The 13,882-nt window shown below is 46.9% G+C and overlaps 1 protein-coding gene across 1 annotated transcript in view; it reads right to left on the bottom strand.

Moving 5' to 3' along the window:
- Positions 1 to 13,882, bottom strand: part of LOC138666666 (uncharacterized) — a 123,362-nt gene that overhangs the window by 61,687 nt on the left and 47,793 nt on the right. The window contains 1 exon segment of the mRNA XM_069754855.1: positions 194 to 229. Within this exon segment, the coding sequence (XP_069610956.1) occupies positions 194 to 229 (36 nt within the window).

Below are 13,882 nucleotides of genomic sequence, written 5' to 3' on the forward strand. Positions count from 1 at the left end.
TATAGGACCGCAAAGAGGTTTCCCCAGGAGACGAGTGCGCTTCTCTCTATTCATCGTCTATGGAGAGAACAGAAGCTCCAGAGAAAGAGAAATCTCCATCAGTAAGATATATGGCAGCGAGGAGAGAACTGTCACCAGCACTGAGGGGGTTAATGTCCCCTGCGCCCAGTAATGGGGAATCTCCAGCACCTACCTCCACCTGCAGAGCCGCACACCACATATATGGCTGTTCTGTGCGTACAGGACCTGTGATGAGGTCACAGAAGGGGAGGAGTCAGGGGTCACATGATCAGGGGCCTCAGTGTATGCAGGACTCTGCATTCCTGGTTGTCATGGTGCTGGATGAGGGGAAGGTTCTGTGTGGGGTCAGGAGGGGTTTACAGTGTGGATGTAGCAGAGCCGTGTGTGTATGAGGTGTGCGGAGCAGAGCCGCACGCGTGTATACAAGGTGTGTGGAGCGGAGCTGCGTGTGTACGCAGGGCCGTATTTAGAGTTTCTGCTGCCCTAGGCACTTTTAGCGCTGCCTCCCACTTTGGTGAGTAAGACACTATCGGCAGTCGCCTTTTGCAGCAGATCGGCAGTTTTTCTGCATCTGCCGCGTACCGGATCACTTACGGCAACACTGCGTTCAACCTCATTCATTCCCTATGGGATTTGCGGCACTTGCCATGATCTGGCAAATGCGGTACCATACCCCCCAACTTTTGAAAAAGGGAAGGAGTCATGAAGTTTGCGGCGCACGTAGTGTGCCGCGGCAAATTTTAGGCCACACCTCTGACCACACCCATTTCACAACTAGTCACACCCATATCCACGTCCCAACCACAGCCATTTAGCACTGCTGATCACACTGTTTTATATACAATTATAAACAAAAAAAATATGGCCACACAGTGCTCCATACAGTATAATGGCCACACATGATGCTCAATACTGTATAATGGCCATTGGCCACACATGATGCTCCATACTGTATAACGGCCACACATGATGCTCCATCCTGTATAACGGCCACACATGATGCTCCATCCTGTATAATGGCCACACAATGCTCCATACTGTATAACGGCCGCACGTGATGCTCCATACTGTATAATGACCGCACATGATGCTCCATACTGTATATTGGCAGCACATGATGCTCCATACTGTATAACGGCCTCACATGATGCTCCATCCTGTATAACGGCCACACATGATGTTCCATACTGTATAATGGCCACACACTGCTCCATACTGTATAATGGCCACACACTGCTCCATACTGTATAATGGCCACACATGATGCTCCATACTGTATAATGGCCACACATGATGCTCCATACTGTATAATGGCCACACACTGCTCCATATTGTATAATAGCCGCACAAGATGCTCCATACTGTATAATGGCCACACAATGCTCCATACTGTATAACGGCCACACATGATGCTCCATACTGTATAATGGCCACACATGATGCTCCATCCTGTATAAAGGCCACACATGATGCTCCATCCTGTATAATGGCCACACAATGCTCCATACTGTATAATGGCCACACATGATGCTCAATACTGTATTATGGCCACACACAGTTCTCCATACTGTATAATGACCCCCCCTCTTGTATGCATGGCTCATATTCCCCACCCCCCTGTATGCATGGCTCATATCCCCCACCCCCCTGTATGAATGGCTCATATTCCACCCCCCCCCCCCTGTATGCATGGCTCATATTCCATCCCCCCCCGTATGCATGGCTCATATTCCACCCCCCCCCTGTATGCATGGCTCATATTCCACCCCCCCCTGTATGCATGGCTCATATTCCACCCCCCCGTGTGCATGGCTCATATTCCACCCCCCCCCCCGTGTGCATGGCTCATATTCCTCCACCCCCCACACCTGTATGCATGGCTCATATTACTCCACCCCCTCCCCCCCCCGTGTGCATGGCTCATATTCCTCCACCCCCCATCTTGAATGGCGCGGCTTACCGTCCTCCTTCTTCCCCCCTCCCCTGTCCCCCCATCCCTCATACTCACCTGCTCCTCACCGCACGGCCGCGACGTCCCTCTGGCTGTCCCGACTCCCGGCGCGCTGCACCTTCTTCCTGCGTGAGCGGTCAGGTGATACCGCTCTGCTCATTAAGGTCATGAATATGTGCATATTCATGACCTTAATTAGCGGTACCACGTGACCGCTCATTAAGGACGAGCTCCAGACGCCGAGACCAGGCATCGCTGGAGCAGCAGAGTGAGTATTGTCTTCAAGGAGGGCGGGTGGGAGGCGGGTGAGAGGGAGGGTGGGCGGCCAGTTGGGGCGGGGGGGCGGGGTCGTTCGGGAGGTGACCCAGCTTTAAAAAAAAAAACCTTGCTCAGGTGCCGCCCCCTGCATTGTCCCCGCCCTAGGCACGTGCCCTCACGTGCCTAGTGGCAAATACGGCCCTGTGTGTACGAGGTGTGCGGAGCGGTGCCTCGTGTGTACAAGATGTATGGAGCGGAGCCATGTGTGTACGAGGTGTACAGAGGGGAGCCGTGTGTGTATGAGGTGTGTGTGTACGAGGTGTGCAGAGCAAAGCTGTGTGTGTATGGAGAAGAGCTGCGTGTGTACGAGGTGTACGGAGCAGAGCTGGGATGAGTCAATAAACAATCGCCAATCTGCATCAAAATACTCTTGATTCAGTTCTTCAAAGAGGCCAGTCACATTGTTGCAGTACACCATTGGTCCATCAATTGTGAAAAATTAGTTCCGTTTCGGTAATAACACACTTTGATATCGTCATGAAGAAGATTCTTCTGTTTCAACCTAGATGCAAGAAGTTCAGCTTTATCTTTTGACAATGAAAGGTCTTTGATGAGATCATTTAATTCATGTTGAGTAAAGCGTTCTGGCTGCTCGGCTGCTCCATCAGGTACATATTCATCTTGACTTGAGGTCTCCATGTCTTCGCCAGTAGCTTCAGCTCTATAGTCTTCATATTCTACTTCATTTTCATCCAATCCAGACAACAGTGGTACAGGAACTGGCAAGGTACCATCATGTGGAACTAGCCTCATCGCAGATTCACGTTCAGGGTAATTAATCTTATGTTTGTTCTTTGTGGAAAAGCCCTTCAGATTGACAAAACAAAAGTAGCAGTTAGGCTACGTTCACATTTGCATTGTTGGGCGTTGCGTCGGCGACGCAACGCACAACGCATGCAAAAACGCATTGTTTTGTGACGCATGCGTCCATTTTTGGCTTGATTTTGGACGCAAAAAAAAAAGCAACATGCAGCGTCCCCTGCGCCCTGACGCTTGCGCCAAAAATAACGCATGCGTCACAAAACGCAAGAACGCATGTCCATGCATCCCCATGTTAAATATAGGGGCGCATGACGCATGCATCGCCGCGGCTGCGCCCGGTGCAACGCTAATGTGAACGTAGCCTTATCACTATGATTTTTAGGTTCTCTCCAAATCATGGGAACAGCAAATGACATAGCCACTTTCCTCATATTCAACCAGTCACGAAGACCATTTGAACAACTTGAGCACATCACATGAGGGGCCCAGCATTTGTCTTGATCACCAAGTGCACATAAAGAACCACACACAAAGAAGTGTAAAAGAACCACACACATAGCAGAATCTGTTAGGATGATTGATACACGGTTGGGGCATTTTTCTCCTTTAAATCAGTTCAAACAGTAGAGTAAGTTCAGTTCAATGGTGGTGACAAGCGCAAAAAAAATGCGAAGAGCCGACCAATTATAGGAGGATATTTCCCCAGAGATGACAGAGGCAGCTTGTATTTGGAACTGATTTTACTGGAGGTAATCTGGTAGATAACTATATACAGTTGTGAGGTAAACGGGTCATCCTATTCCTTACAGATGAATATTTGCAAACAGGAAAGATATACCGTATTTTCTGGCGTATAAGACGACTGGGCGTATAAGACGACCCCCAACTTTTCCATGTAAAATATGGAATTTGGGATATGCATGCCGTATAAGACGGGGGTTATCTTATACGCCCAGTCATCTTATACGGCGTGTGGTTCCCAGGGTCTGGAGGAGAGGAGACTCTCCTTCAGGCCCTGGGATCCATATTCATGTTAAAAATAAAGAATAAAAATAAAAAACATGGATATACTCACCCTCGGACGGGCCCTGGATCACAGCGCTGCTAGCGTCTCCCTCTGTTCCTTAGAATGCGGTGAGTGAAGGACCTTCGATAACGTCGCGGTCACATGAGCGGTCAGGTAACCGGTCACCTGACTGCTCATGTGACCGCGACGTCACTGAAGGTCCTTCAGTCACCGCATCCATAGGCGGCCATTCTATGGAGTGGCGGAGGCGACGGATCCGTCGCGATACGCCATTTCGGCGTTGACAAAAAACGTTTCAATGTCCGTCTATGTCCAGAAAACGTCCGCCAAATTTCGACGGATCCGTCGCATGGCGGATGGAACAGACGACCATCCGTCACAATCCGTCGCTAATGCAAGTCTATGGGAAAATAACAGATCCGTCAAAAAAAAAAGACGGATCCGTTATTTGAGGAAAATGGCGGTTTTAGACTGACGCCAAACAACTGAAGTGTGAAAGAGGCCTAAGACGACCCCCGACTTTTGGGACAATTTTTAGGGGTCAAAAAGTCATCTTATACGCCGGGAAATACGGTATATCTTGGTACCATGTTAGCCAGTAGATAGAAAAATATTTGGAATTGAGAGTGGCATCAACCACTGAGGACTCTCAATTATAAATATTTTTCTACTTGCAAACAGGCAGTTTTGTCAGTTACACCTCAGTGGCTGAGCTGCTTTCTTCCCTCTGAGTTGATTTGCCCTCCCAGAAATGCAGTGAAAATCCTCTCACAATGGCGGCTGTCCTCTGTCTTCCTTTCTATCTCCCAGTGGCAGGGCTCAGATCCCTGTAGAGGCTCACATACCAGTCCTTGCTGCCATCACCATCCTTTTCTGACTGACTCAAATCTTACCGCCTCATAACAGTTAGCTCCTCCCCATAACATGTGACATTCCGAGAAGCAGTCATTGGTTGACTGCACGGTCAATACTCCGTCCCATAAAACTCACTAAAACTTTTACTGATGTTGTCCCTGTAAGAAAATTCACAATTAAGACAAGCAAAGAAATGGGAATAACTTAGGAAAAACGGCATACATTCAAAATGCAGAAATAACGTAATAACAAATACTTCTATCTCAGAAACTTTATGTGATAGAGCAAAACTAAGCATAGTTTTTCAATCAGTACATCAAACTCCATAAAACAGACATATTATCTTTGCTGATTTTTTTTGTGTGTTGACCAGTGTAATTGTAAAAGCAAAGTCTTGTAATGCGCATGGCCCAGCTTCACTTCCTGCATAATCGTATTACTGTACACCGCTTTACTCACCATGTGTTTTGCACTGTACGACCAAGTATCTGACCATCACTCAGTTGTGAGTCATAGGGGGCGCAGCCGAATTCAATTCTGCAAGAATTTGTATCTACTCTGTCCTGTACAGATTAGCTTTTTCAGCCTATCACTTGCTAGCAGGTGACATATCAGGTGACTCCACCCTTCATTCCTTGTCCGAACTTTGGTTACTAGCTCGTAAGCACCTCAATATTTCATCTCCCGTTCGAACTGACCTGTTTCTCTGCTGTTTGAATTCTCCATCCCAGACTCTGGTTTTGTACTATGAACCCGTGCTGCCTGCCCCGACCTCGGACCGTCTGTCTACTCTTTTGTCTCACCCTCACATAACTAGTATCCATGCCTCTATCCCTCCAGTAAACTGCTGCAGTCCTGGGGACTGCCCTGGAGTGGTGCCTGGTGTCTACTGGCAACCCAGCCTACACACTCCAATGGAGGCCCTAGTGAAGACCCGGTAGACACTTAGTCACACCCCTCAAGGTAAGCCCAGCCCTTAATGCAAGGTACAATACTGACCCCTGGATAACCCAGGAAAGCAGAGAAAAGCGCATCTGAGCAGATCTGTGCTTGAACTGCTCAGACTCGAGGTTTCCAGCATGGGTCAATGACATATGAGACATCATCCACTTCCATCAAGACATGACGCCAGTGATTGATGGAAGAGATGCCAAACAAGCTGTAATACCCATCAAACTGGACCACTACGATTAGCATAAGGAGAGGGAGAATGATTAAAAGTAATTTTCATGGATCTGCGTGGGGCTTATAAACAGATTGGTGGAGTGGTGTATAAGAGGGCTTAAAGGTGGAGATTTTAGTTTCTATGTAGAAAATCTAGTGACAGATTCTCTTTAAGATGGTCACTATGAGCAAGGCATGAAAGCTTTACAATGGGTATGTGATGTGGTTACACCGGTGTCCTACACACCTACTTTCCTAACCTCTTTTGGAAAAGAACTGAAATTAAATGTTATATTGAGGCTAAAATGTCTACTCTTTTACTTACATGAATTTTTACCATGTGCTACCCTCTGAGAAAATCATTAAAAAAAGCTCACAAGGAGGAACAAAATTCAAGAATGGCTCTATGCAGCTAATCTGTCAAACTGAAATCTCTGTTCTAGATGTGGAAACTAAGTGAACTAGCTCTCCCACATCTAGTGGTGCTGCCCCTACATCTCCTCTTTTGAGGAGCAAATAGAAGATATTGCTAAAACATCCTGTGCCTCAACATAAAACTCATAGCAGAATTAGTAATCCTCGCTACACACCATCATTATACGGACGGGGTCATACTAGTCTGTAATACGGACGAGTGCTATGCGATAAAAAAAAATCGCATAGCACTCGGACCAATGTTAATCTATGGGGCAGCTCCCATCATGTTTTTTTCTCGTCCGTATTACGCTTGCGAGTGAAATCGCAGCTTGCGAGTATCCGCGTATCTCAGCTGAGAAACGCCAATGCAAGTCTATGGGTGCGAGAAAAAAAAACGCACAGCACACGGACCATGCGTGTGACTTGCGAGAAGTTCTCAGGCATTGGCCAGGTGACAGGAAATTGGCTCAGCCATTATTCAGGAAGCTTTCACATGCTAAATAGCCTGGGAAGTTCAACAACAAGCCACCAGCACGCCTCCACGGAGTACAGCAAGATGTCAAGGCAAATTAAGGTGGATCTTCTGATAGATTCGGTGCAAGAGAGGCCCGAAATATGGGATGTACGTGATGCCCATTATGCTGACTGTGCCCTCAAAGATGCCTCATGGAAGCGTATCTGCCGGCAAATGTTTGCTACATATGAACAAAGTACACCTCAGGTGCAGCATGAAATGAGTAAGTACTACCCTTAATTTTTATAAAAAATAATTTGGTTTAAAGGAAGCCACAAATACAAAAAACATCATCATATGTGATGTTATGCTTGCGAGCCTGGCTGTTTGAAACATTACACTTGGTAAGTAGCATGGCACATTAGTCTTTAACCTACATTTGGCTATAGTTGCTCTGTCATCCTAATGTGCCCAATTTTTTGGTTAACTTTGTAGTGTCTGATGTTATGAGACGGTGGCGGAGCTGCCGTGACCAGTTCCGCAGAGAGCATCAGAATCGGGCCAGGAGTGTGTCAGAGGGACCCAGAAAGCGAAAATATATTTACTTTGATCGTTTAAATTTTCTGGCTCCAGTTCTTGATCTCCATCCGTAAGTGTCAGCATACCACACATTTGTCACGTGGTGTTACAGTATGAACTAATATTTTTTTTTTATATATATATATAAAAAACAGAACAGAATCAAACCTAACTGAGCATGAGACTGGCTCAGATTCGGAGTTCCAAATCAACCTAGTTGATGAAGGTGAAGAACAGGCTGGAGCATCTTCACAACCATCATCAAGTCAACAACAACCACCACCAGCACAGGCTTCTGCGGAACAGGAGCCAAAAGAAGAACAGAAGGATTGTGGGCAGAGTAGCAGCCCAACACTCCCACTTGATACTTCACCACAGCCTGCAGTAGTGTCATGCAGTAGCCGCCGCAGGAGGGAGCTTTCCACCACTGGAACCAAACAGCAAGTGGATACTGGGGTATTGAACTACCTGTCCCACACTGCCAATGATAACGGAGAAGAGGCGTATGCATGGAGTCTGGCACGCTATCTCCACCCAATCCCAAGAGAAGTGAGGCTGCGGGCCAGAGGTGCACTTCAAATAGTTTTAGAAGCTTGCACCCCACCCAATTCCAATATTGTCTTACCTTGAAAGATGGCAACTTTCAAGGCAAAACATTCTCCAAGTGGCTGCACTGTTATGAACAGTTAATTCAGAACCACAATGGACATTGAAGTTCAGAGCACACAAAGTGACCTGACAATTACCAAAAACAAAGGACGAGCTCTGAGACGTGGGAACTCTGCTGACCGCAATCCCTAATCCTAACACACCACACTAGAGGTAGCCGTGGATTGCGCCTAACGCTCCCTATGCAACTCGGCACAGCCTGAGAAACTAACTAGCCCTGAAGATAGAAAAATAAGCCTACCTTGCCTCAGAGAAATTCCCCAAAGGAAAGGCAGCGCCCCACATATAATGACTGTGAGTAAGATGAAATACAAACACAGAGATGAAATAGATATAGCAAAGTGAGGCCCGACTTACTGAATAGACCGAGGATAGGAAAGATAGCTTTGCGGTCAACACAAAAACCTACAAACCACGCAGAGGGGCAAAAAGACCCTCCGCACCGACTAACGGTGCGGAGGTGCTCCCTCTGCGTCTCAGAGCTTCCAGCAAGCAAGAAAAACCAATAAAGCAAGCTGGACAGAAAAAATAGCAAGCAAAAATAACACAAGCAAAACTTAGCTTATGCAGAATAGACAGGCCACAGGAACGATCCAGGAGGAAGCAAGACCAATACTAGAACATTGACTGGAGGCCAGGATCAAAGCACCAGGTGGAGTTAAATAGAGCAGCACCTAACGACTTAACCTCATCACCTGAGGAAGGAAACTCAGAAGCCGCAGTACCACTCTCATCCACCAAAGGAAGCTCATAGACAGAACCAGCAGAAGTACCACTCTCGACCACAGGAGGGAGCTTGGCCACAGAATTCACAACAGTAACCCCCTTGAGGAGGGGTCACCGAACCCTCACCAGAGCCCCCAGGCCGACCAGGATGAGCCACATGAAAGGCACGAACCAGATCGGCAGCATGGACATCAGAGGCAAAGACCCAGGAATTATCTTCCTGACCATAACCTTTCCACTTAACCAGATACTGGAGTTTCCGTCTCGAAACACGAGAATCCAAAATTTTCTCCACTATATACTCCAATTCCCCTTCAACCAAAACCGGAGCAGGAGGATCAATAGATGGAACCACCGGTGCCACGTATCTCCGCAACAATGACCTATGGAACACGTTATGGATGGAAAAAGAAGCTGGAAGAGTCAAACGAAAAGACACAGGATTAAGGACCTCAGAAATCCTATATGGACCAATGAAACGAGGCTTATATTTAGGAGAGGAAACCTTCATAGGAATATAACGAGATGACAACCAAACCAAATCCCCAACACGAAGTCGGGGACCCACACAACGCCTGCGGTTAGCGAAACGTTGAGCCTTCTCCTGGGACAAAGTCAGATTGTCCACTACATGAGTCCAAATCTGCTGCAACCTATCCACCACAGTATCCACACCAGGACAGTCCGAAGACTCAACCTGCCCTGAAGAGAAACGAGGGTGGAACCCAGAATTGCAGAAAAACGGCGAAACCAAAGTAGCCGAGCTGGCCCGATTATTAAGGGCGAACTCAGCCAAAGGCAAAAAGGACACCCAATCATCCTGATCAGCAGAAACAAAACATCTCAGATATGTTTCCAAGGTCTGATTGGTTCGTTCAGTCTGGCCATTTGTCTGAGGATGGAAAGCCGAGGAAAAAGACAAATCAATGCCCATCCTAGCACAAAAGGCTCGCCAAAACCTCGAAACAAACTGGGAACCTCTGTCAGAAACGATGTTCTCTGGAATGCCATGTAAACGAACCACATGCTGGAAAAACAACGGCACCAAATCAGAGGAGGAAGGTAATTTAGACAAGGGCACCAAATGGACCATCTTAGAGAAGCGATCACAAACCACCCAAATGACCGACATTCTTTGAGAGACGGGGAGATCCGAAATAAAATCCATAGAGATATGTGTCCAAGGCCTCTTCGGGACCGGCAAGGGCAAAAGCAACCCACTGGCACGAGAACAGCAGGGCTTAGCCCGAGCACAAATCCCACAGGACTGCACAAAAGAACGCACATCCCGCGACAGAGACGGCCACCAAAAGGATCTAGCCACCAAATCTCTAGTACCAAAGATTCCAGGATGACCAGCCAACACCGAACAATGAACCTCAGAGATAACTTTATTCGTCCACCTATCAGGGACAAACAGTTTCTCCGCTGGGCAACGGTCAGGTCTATTAGCCTGAAATTTTTGCAGCACCCGCCGCAAATCAGGGGAGATGGCAGACAAAATTACCCCCTCTTTGAGAATACCCGCCGGCTCAGACAAACCCGGAGAATCGGGTACAAAACTCCTAGACAGGGCATCCGCCTTCACATTTTTAGAGCCCGGAAGGTACGAAACCACAAAGTCAAAACGGGAGAAAAACAGCGACCAACGAGCCTGTCTAGGATTCAACCGTTTGGCAGACTCGAGATAAGTCAAGTTCTTGTGATCAGTCAAGACCACCACGCGATGCTTAGCTCCTTCAAGCCAATGACGCCACTCCTCGAATGCCCACTTCATGGCTAGCAACTCTCAATTGCCAACATCATAATTTCGCTCAGCAGGCGAAAATTTCCTGGAAAAGAAGGCGCATGGTTTCATCACCGAGCAATCAGAACTTCTCTGCGACAAAACAGCCCCTGCTCCAATTTCGGAAGCATCAACCTCGACCTGGAACGGAAGAGAAACATCTGGTTGGCACAATACAGGGGCAGAAGAAAAACGACGCTTCAACTCCTGAAAAGCTTCCACAGCAGCAGAAGACCAATTGACCACATCAGCACCCTTCTTGGTTAAATCAGTCAACGGTTTAGCAATGCTAGAAAAATTAGCGATGAAGCGACGATAAAAATTAGCAAAGCCCAGGAACTTCTGCAGACTCTTCAGAGATGTTGGCTGAGTCCAATCATAAATGGCCAGAACTTTAACAGGGTCCATCTCGATAGTAGAAGGAGAAAAAATGAACCCAAAAAATGAAATCTTCTGAACACCAAAGAGACACTTTGACCCCTTCACAAACAAAGAATTAGCACGCAGGACCTGGAACACCATTCTGACCTGCTTCACATGAGACTCCCAATCATCCGAGAAGACCAAAATATCATCCAAGTATACAATCAGGAATTTATCCAGGTACTCTCGGAAGATGTCATGCATAAAGGACTGAAACACTGATGGAGCATTAGAAAGTCCGAATGGCATAACCAGGTACTCAAAATGGCCTTCGGGCGTATTAAATGCTGTTTTCCATTCATCGCCCCGTTTAATACGCACAAGATTATACGCACCACGAAGATCTATCTTGGTGAACCAACTAGCCCCCTTAATCCGAGCAAACAAATCAGACAGCAGCGGCAAGGGGTACTGAAATTTGACCGTAATTTTATTTAGAAGGCGGTAATCACTACAAGGTCTCAGCGAACCATCCTTCTTGGCCACAAAAAAGAACCCTGCTCCCAATGGCGACGATGACGGGCGAATATGACCCTTCTCCAAAGACTCCTTCACGTAACTCCGCATAGCAGCGTGCTCAGGTACAGATAAATTAAACAGTCGACCCATAGGAAACTTACTACCAGGAATCAAATCGATAGCACAATCACAATCCCTATGCGGAGGTAGGGCATTGGACTTGGGCTCATCGAATACATCCCGGTAATCAGACAAGAACTCTGGGACCTCAGAAGGGGTGGATGATGAGATAGACAGAGATGGAACATCACCATGTACCCCCTGACAACCCCAGCTGGACACAGACATTGATTTCCAATCTAATACTGGGTTATGGACTTGTAGCCATGGCAACCCCAACACGACCACATCATGCAGATTATGCAACACCAGAAAGCGAATATCCTCCTGGTGCGCAGGAGCCATGCACATGGTCAGCTGGGTCCAATACTGAGGCTTATTCTTGGCCAAAGGCGTAGCATCAATTCCTCTCAATGGAATAGGACACTGCAAGGGCTCCAAGACAAACCCACAGCGCCTAGCAAACTCCAAGTCCATCAAATTCAGGGCAGCGCCTGAATCCACAAATGCCATGACAGAATAGGAAGACAAAGAGCAGATCAAAGTAACGGACAAAAGAAATTTCGACTGTACCGTACCAATGGTGACAGACCTAGCGAACCGCTTAGTGCGCTTAGGACAATCGGAGATAGCATGAGTGGAATCACCACAGTAAAAACACAGCCCATTCTGACGTCTGTGTTCTTGCCTTTCAGCTCTGGTCAAAGTCCTATTGCACTGCATAGGCTCAGGTTCATGCTCAGATAATACCGCCAAATGGTGCACAGATTTACGCTCACGCAAGCGTCGACCGATCTGAATGGCCAAAGACATAGACTCATTCAGACCAGCAGGCATAGGAAATCCCACCATGACATCCTTAAGGGCTTCAGAGAGACCCTTTCTGAAAATAGCTGCCAGCGCACATTCATTCCATTGAGTGAGCACGGACCACTTTCTAAACTTCTGACAATAAATCTCTATCTCATCCTGACCCTGACACAGAGCCAGCAAATTTTTCTCTGCCTGATCCACTGAATTAGGTTCGTCGTACAGCAATCCGAGCGCCAGAAAAAACGCATCAATATTACATAATGCAGGATCTCCTGGCGCAAGGGAAAATGCCCAGTCTTGAGGGTCGCCACGTAATAAAGAAATAATGATCTTAACTTGTTGTACTGGGTCACCAGAGGAGCGGGGTTTCAAAGCCAGAAATAGTTTACAATTATTTTTAAAATTCAAAAACTTTGCTCTATCTCCAGAAAATAACTCAGGAATAGGAGTCTTAGGTTCTAACATAGGATTCTGAACCACTAAATCTTGAATATTCTGTACATTTATAGCGAGATTATCCATCAAAGAGAACAGACCTTGAATGTCCATGTCCACACCTGTGTTCTGAATCACCCTGATGTAAAGGGGAAAAGAAAGACAGAACACAGTGCAAAGAAAAAAAAATGGTCTCAGAACTTCTCTTTTCCCTCTATTGAGAAGCATTAGTACTTTGGGCCTCCAGTACTGTTATGAACAGGTAATTCAGAACCACAACGGACATTGAAGTTGAGCACACAAAGTGACCTGACAATTACCAAAAACAAAGGACGAGCTCTGAGACGTGGGAACTCTGCTGACCGCAATCCCTAATCCTAACACACCACACTAGAGGTAGCCGTGGATTGCGCCTAACGCTCCCTATGCAACTCGGCACAGCCTGAGAAACTAACTAGCCCTGAAGATAGAAAAATAAGCCTACCTTGCCTCAGAGAAATTCCCCAAAGGAAAAGGCAGCCCCCCACATATAATGACTGTGAGTAAGATGAAATACAAACACAGAGATGAAATAGATTTAGCAAAGTGAGGCCCGACTTACTGAATAGACCGAGGATAGGAAAGATAGCTTTGCGGTCAACACAAAAACCTACAAACAACCACACAGAGGGGCAAAAAGACCCTCCGCACCGACTAACGGTACGGAGGTGCTCCCTCTGCGTCTCAGAGCTTCCAGCAAGCAAGAAAAACCAATAAAGCAAGCTGGACAGAAAAAATAGCAAGCAAAAATAACACAAGCAAAACTTAGCTTATGCAGGATAGACAGGCCACAGGAACGATCCAGGAGGAAGCAAGACCAATACTAGAACATTCAAAGAAAGTCAGAAAAGAAGATATTATACC

Source organism: Ranitomeya imitator, chromosome 2, assembly GCF_032444005.1.
Source record: "Ranitomeya imitator isolate aRanImi1 chromosome 2, aRanImi1.pri, whole genome shotgun sequence".
NCBI classification, from domain to species: domain Eukaryota; kingdom Metazoa; phylum Chordata; class Amphibia; order Anura; family Dendrobatidae; genus Ranitomeya; species Ranitomeya imitator.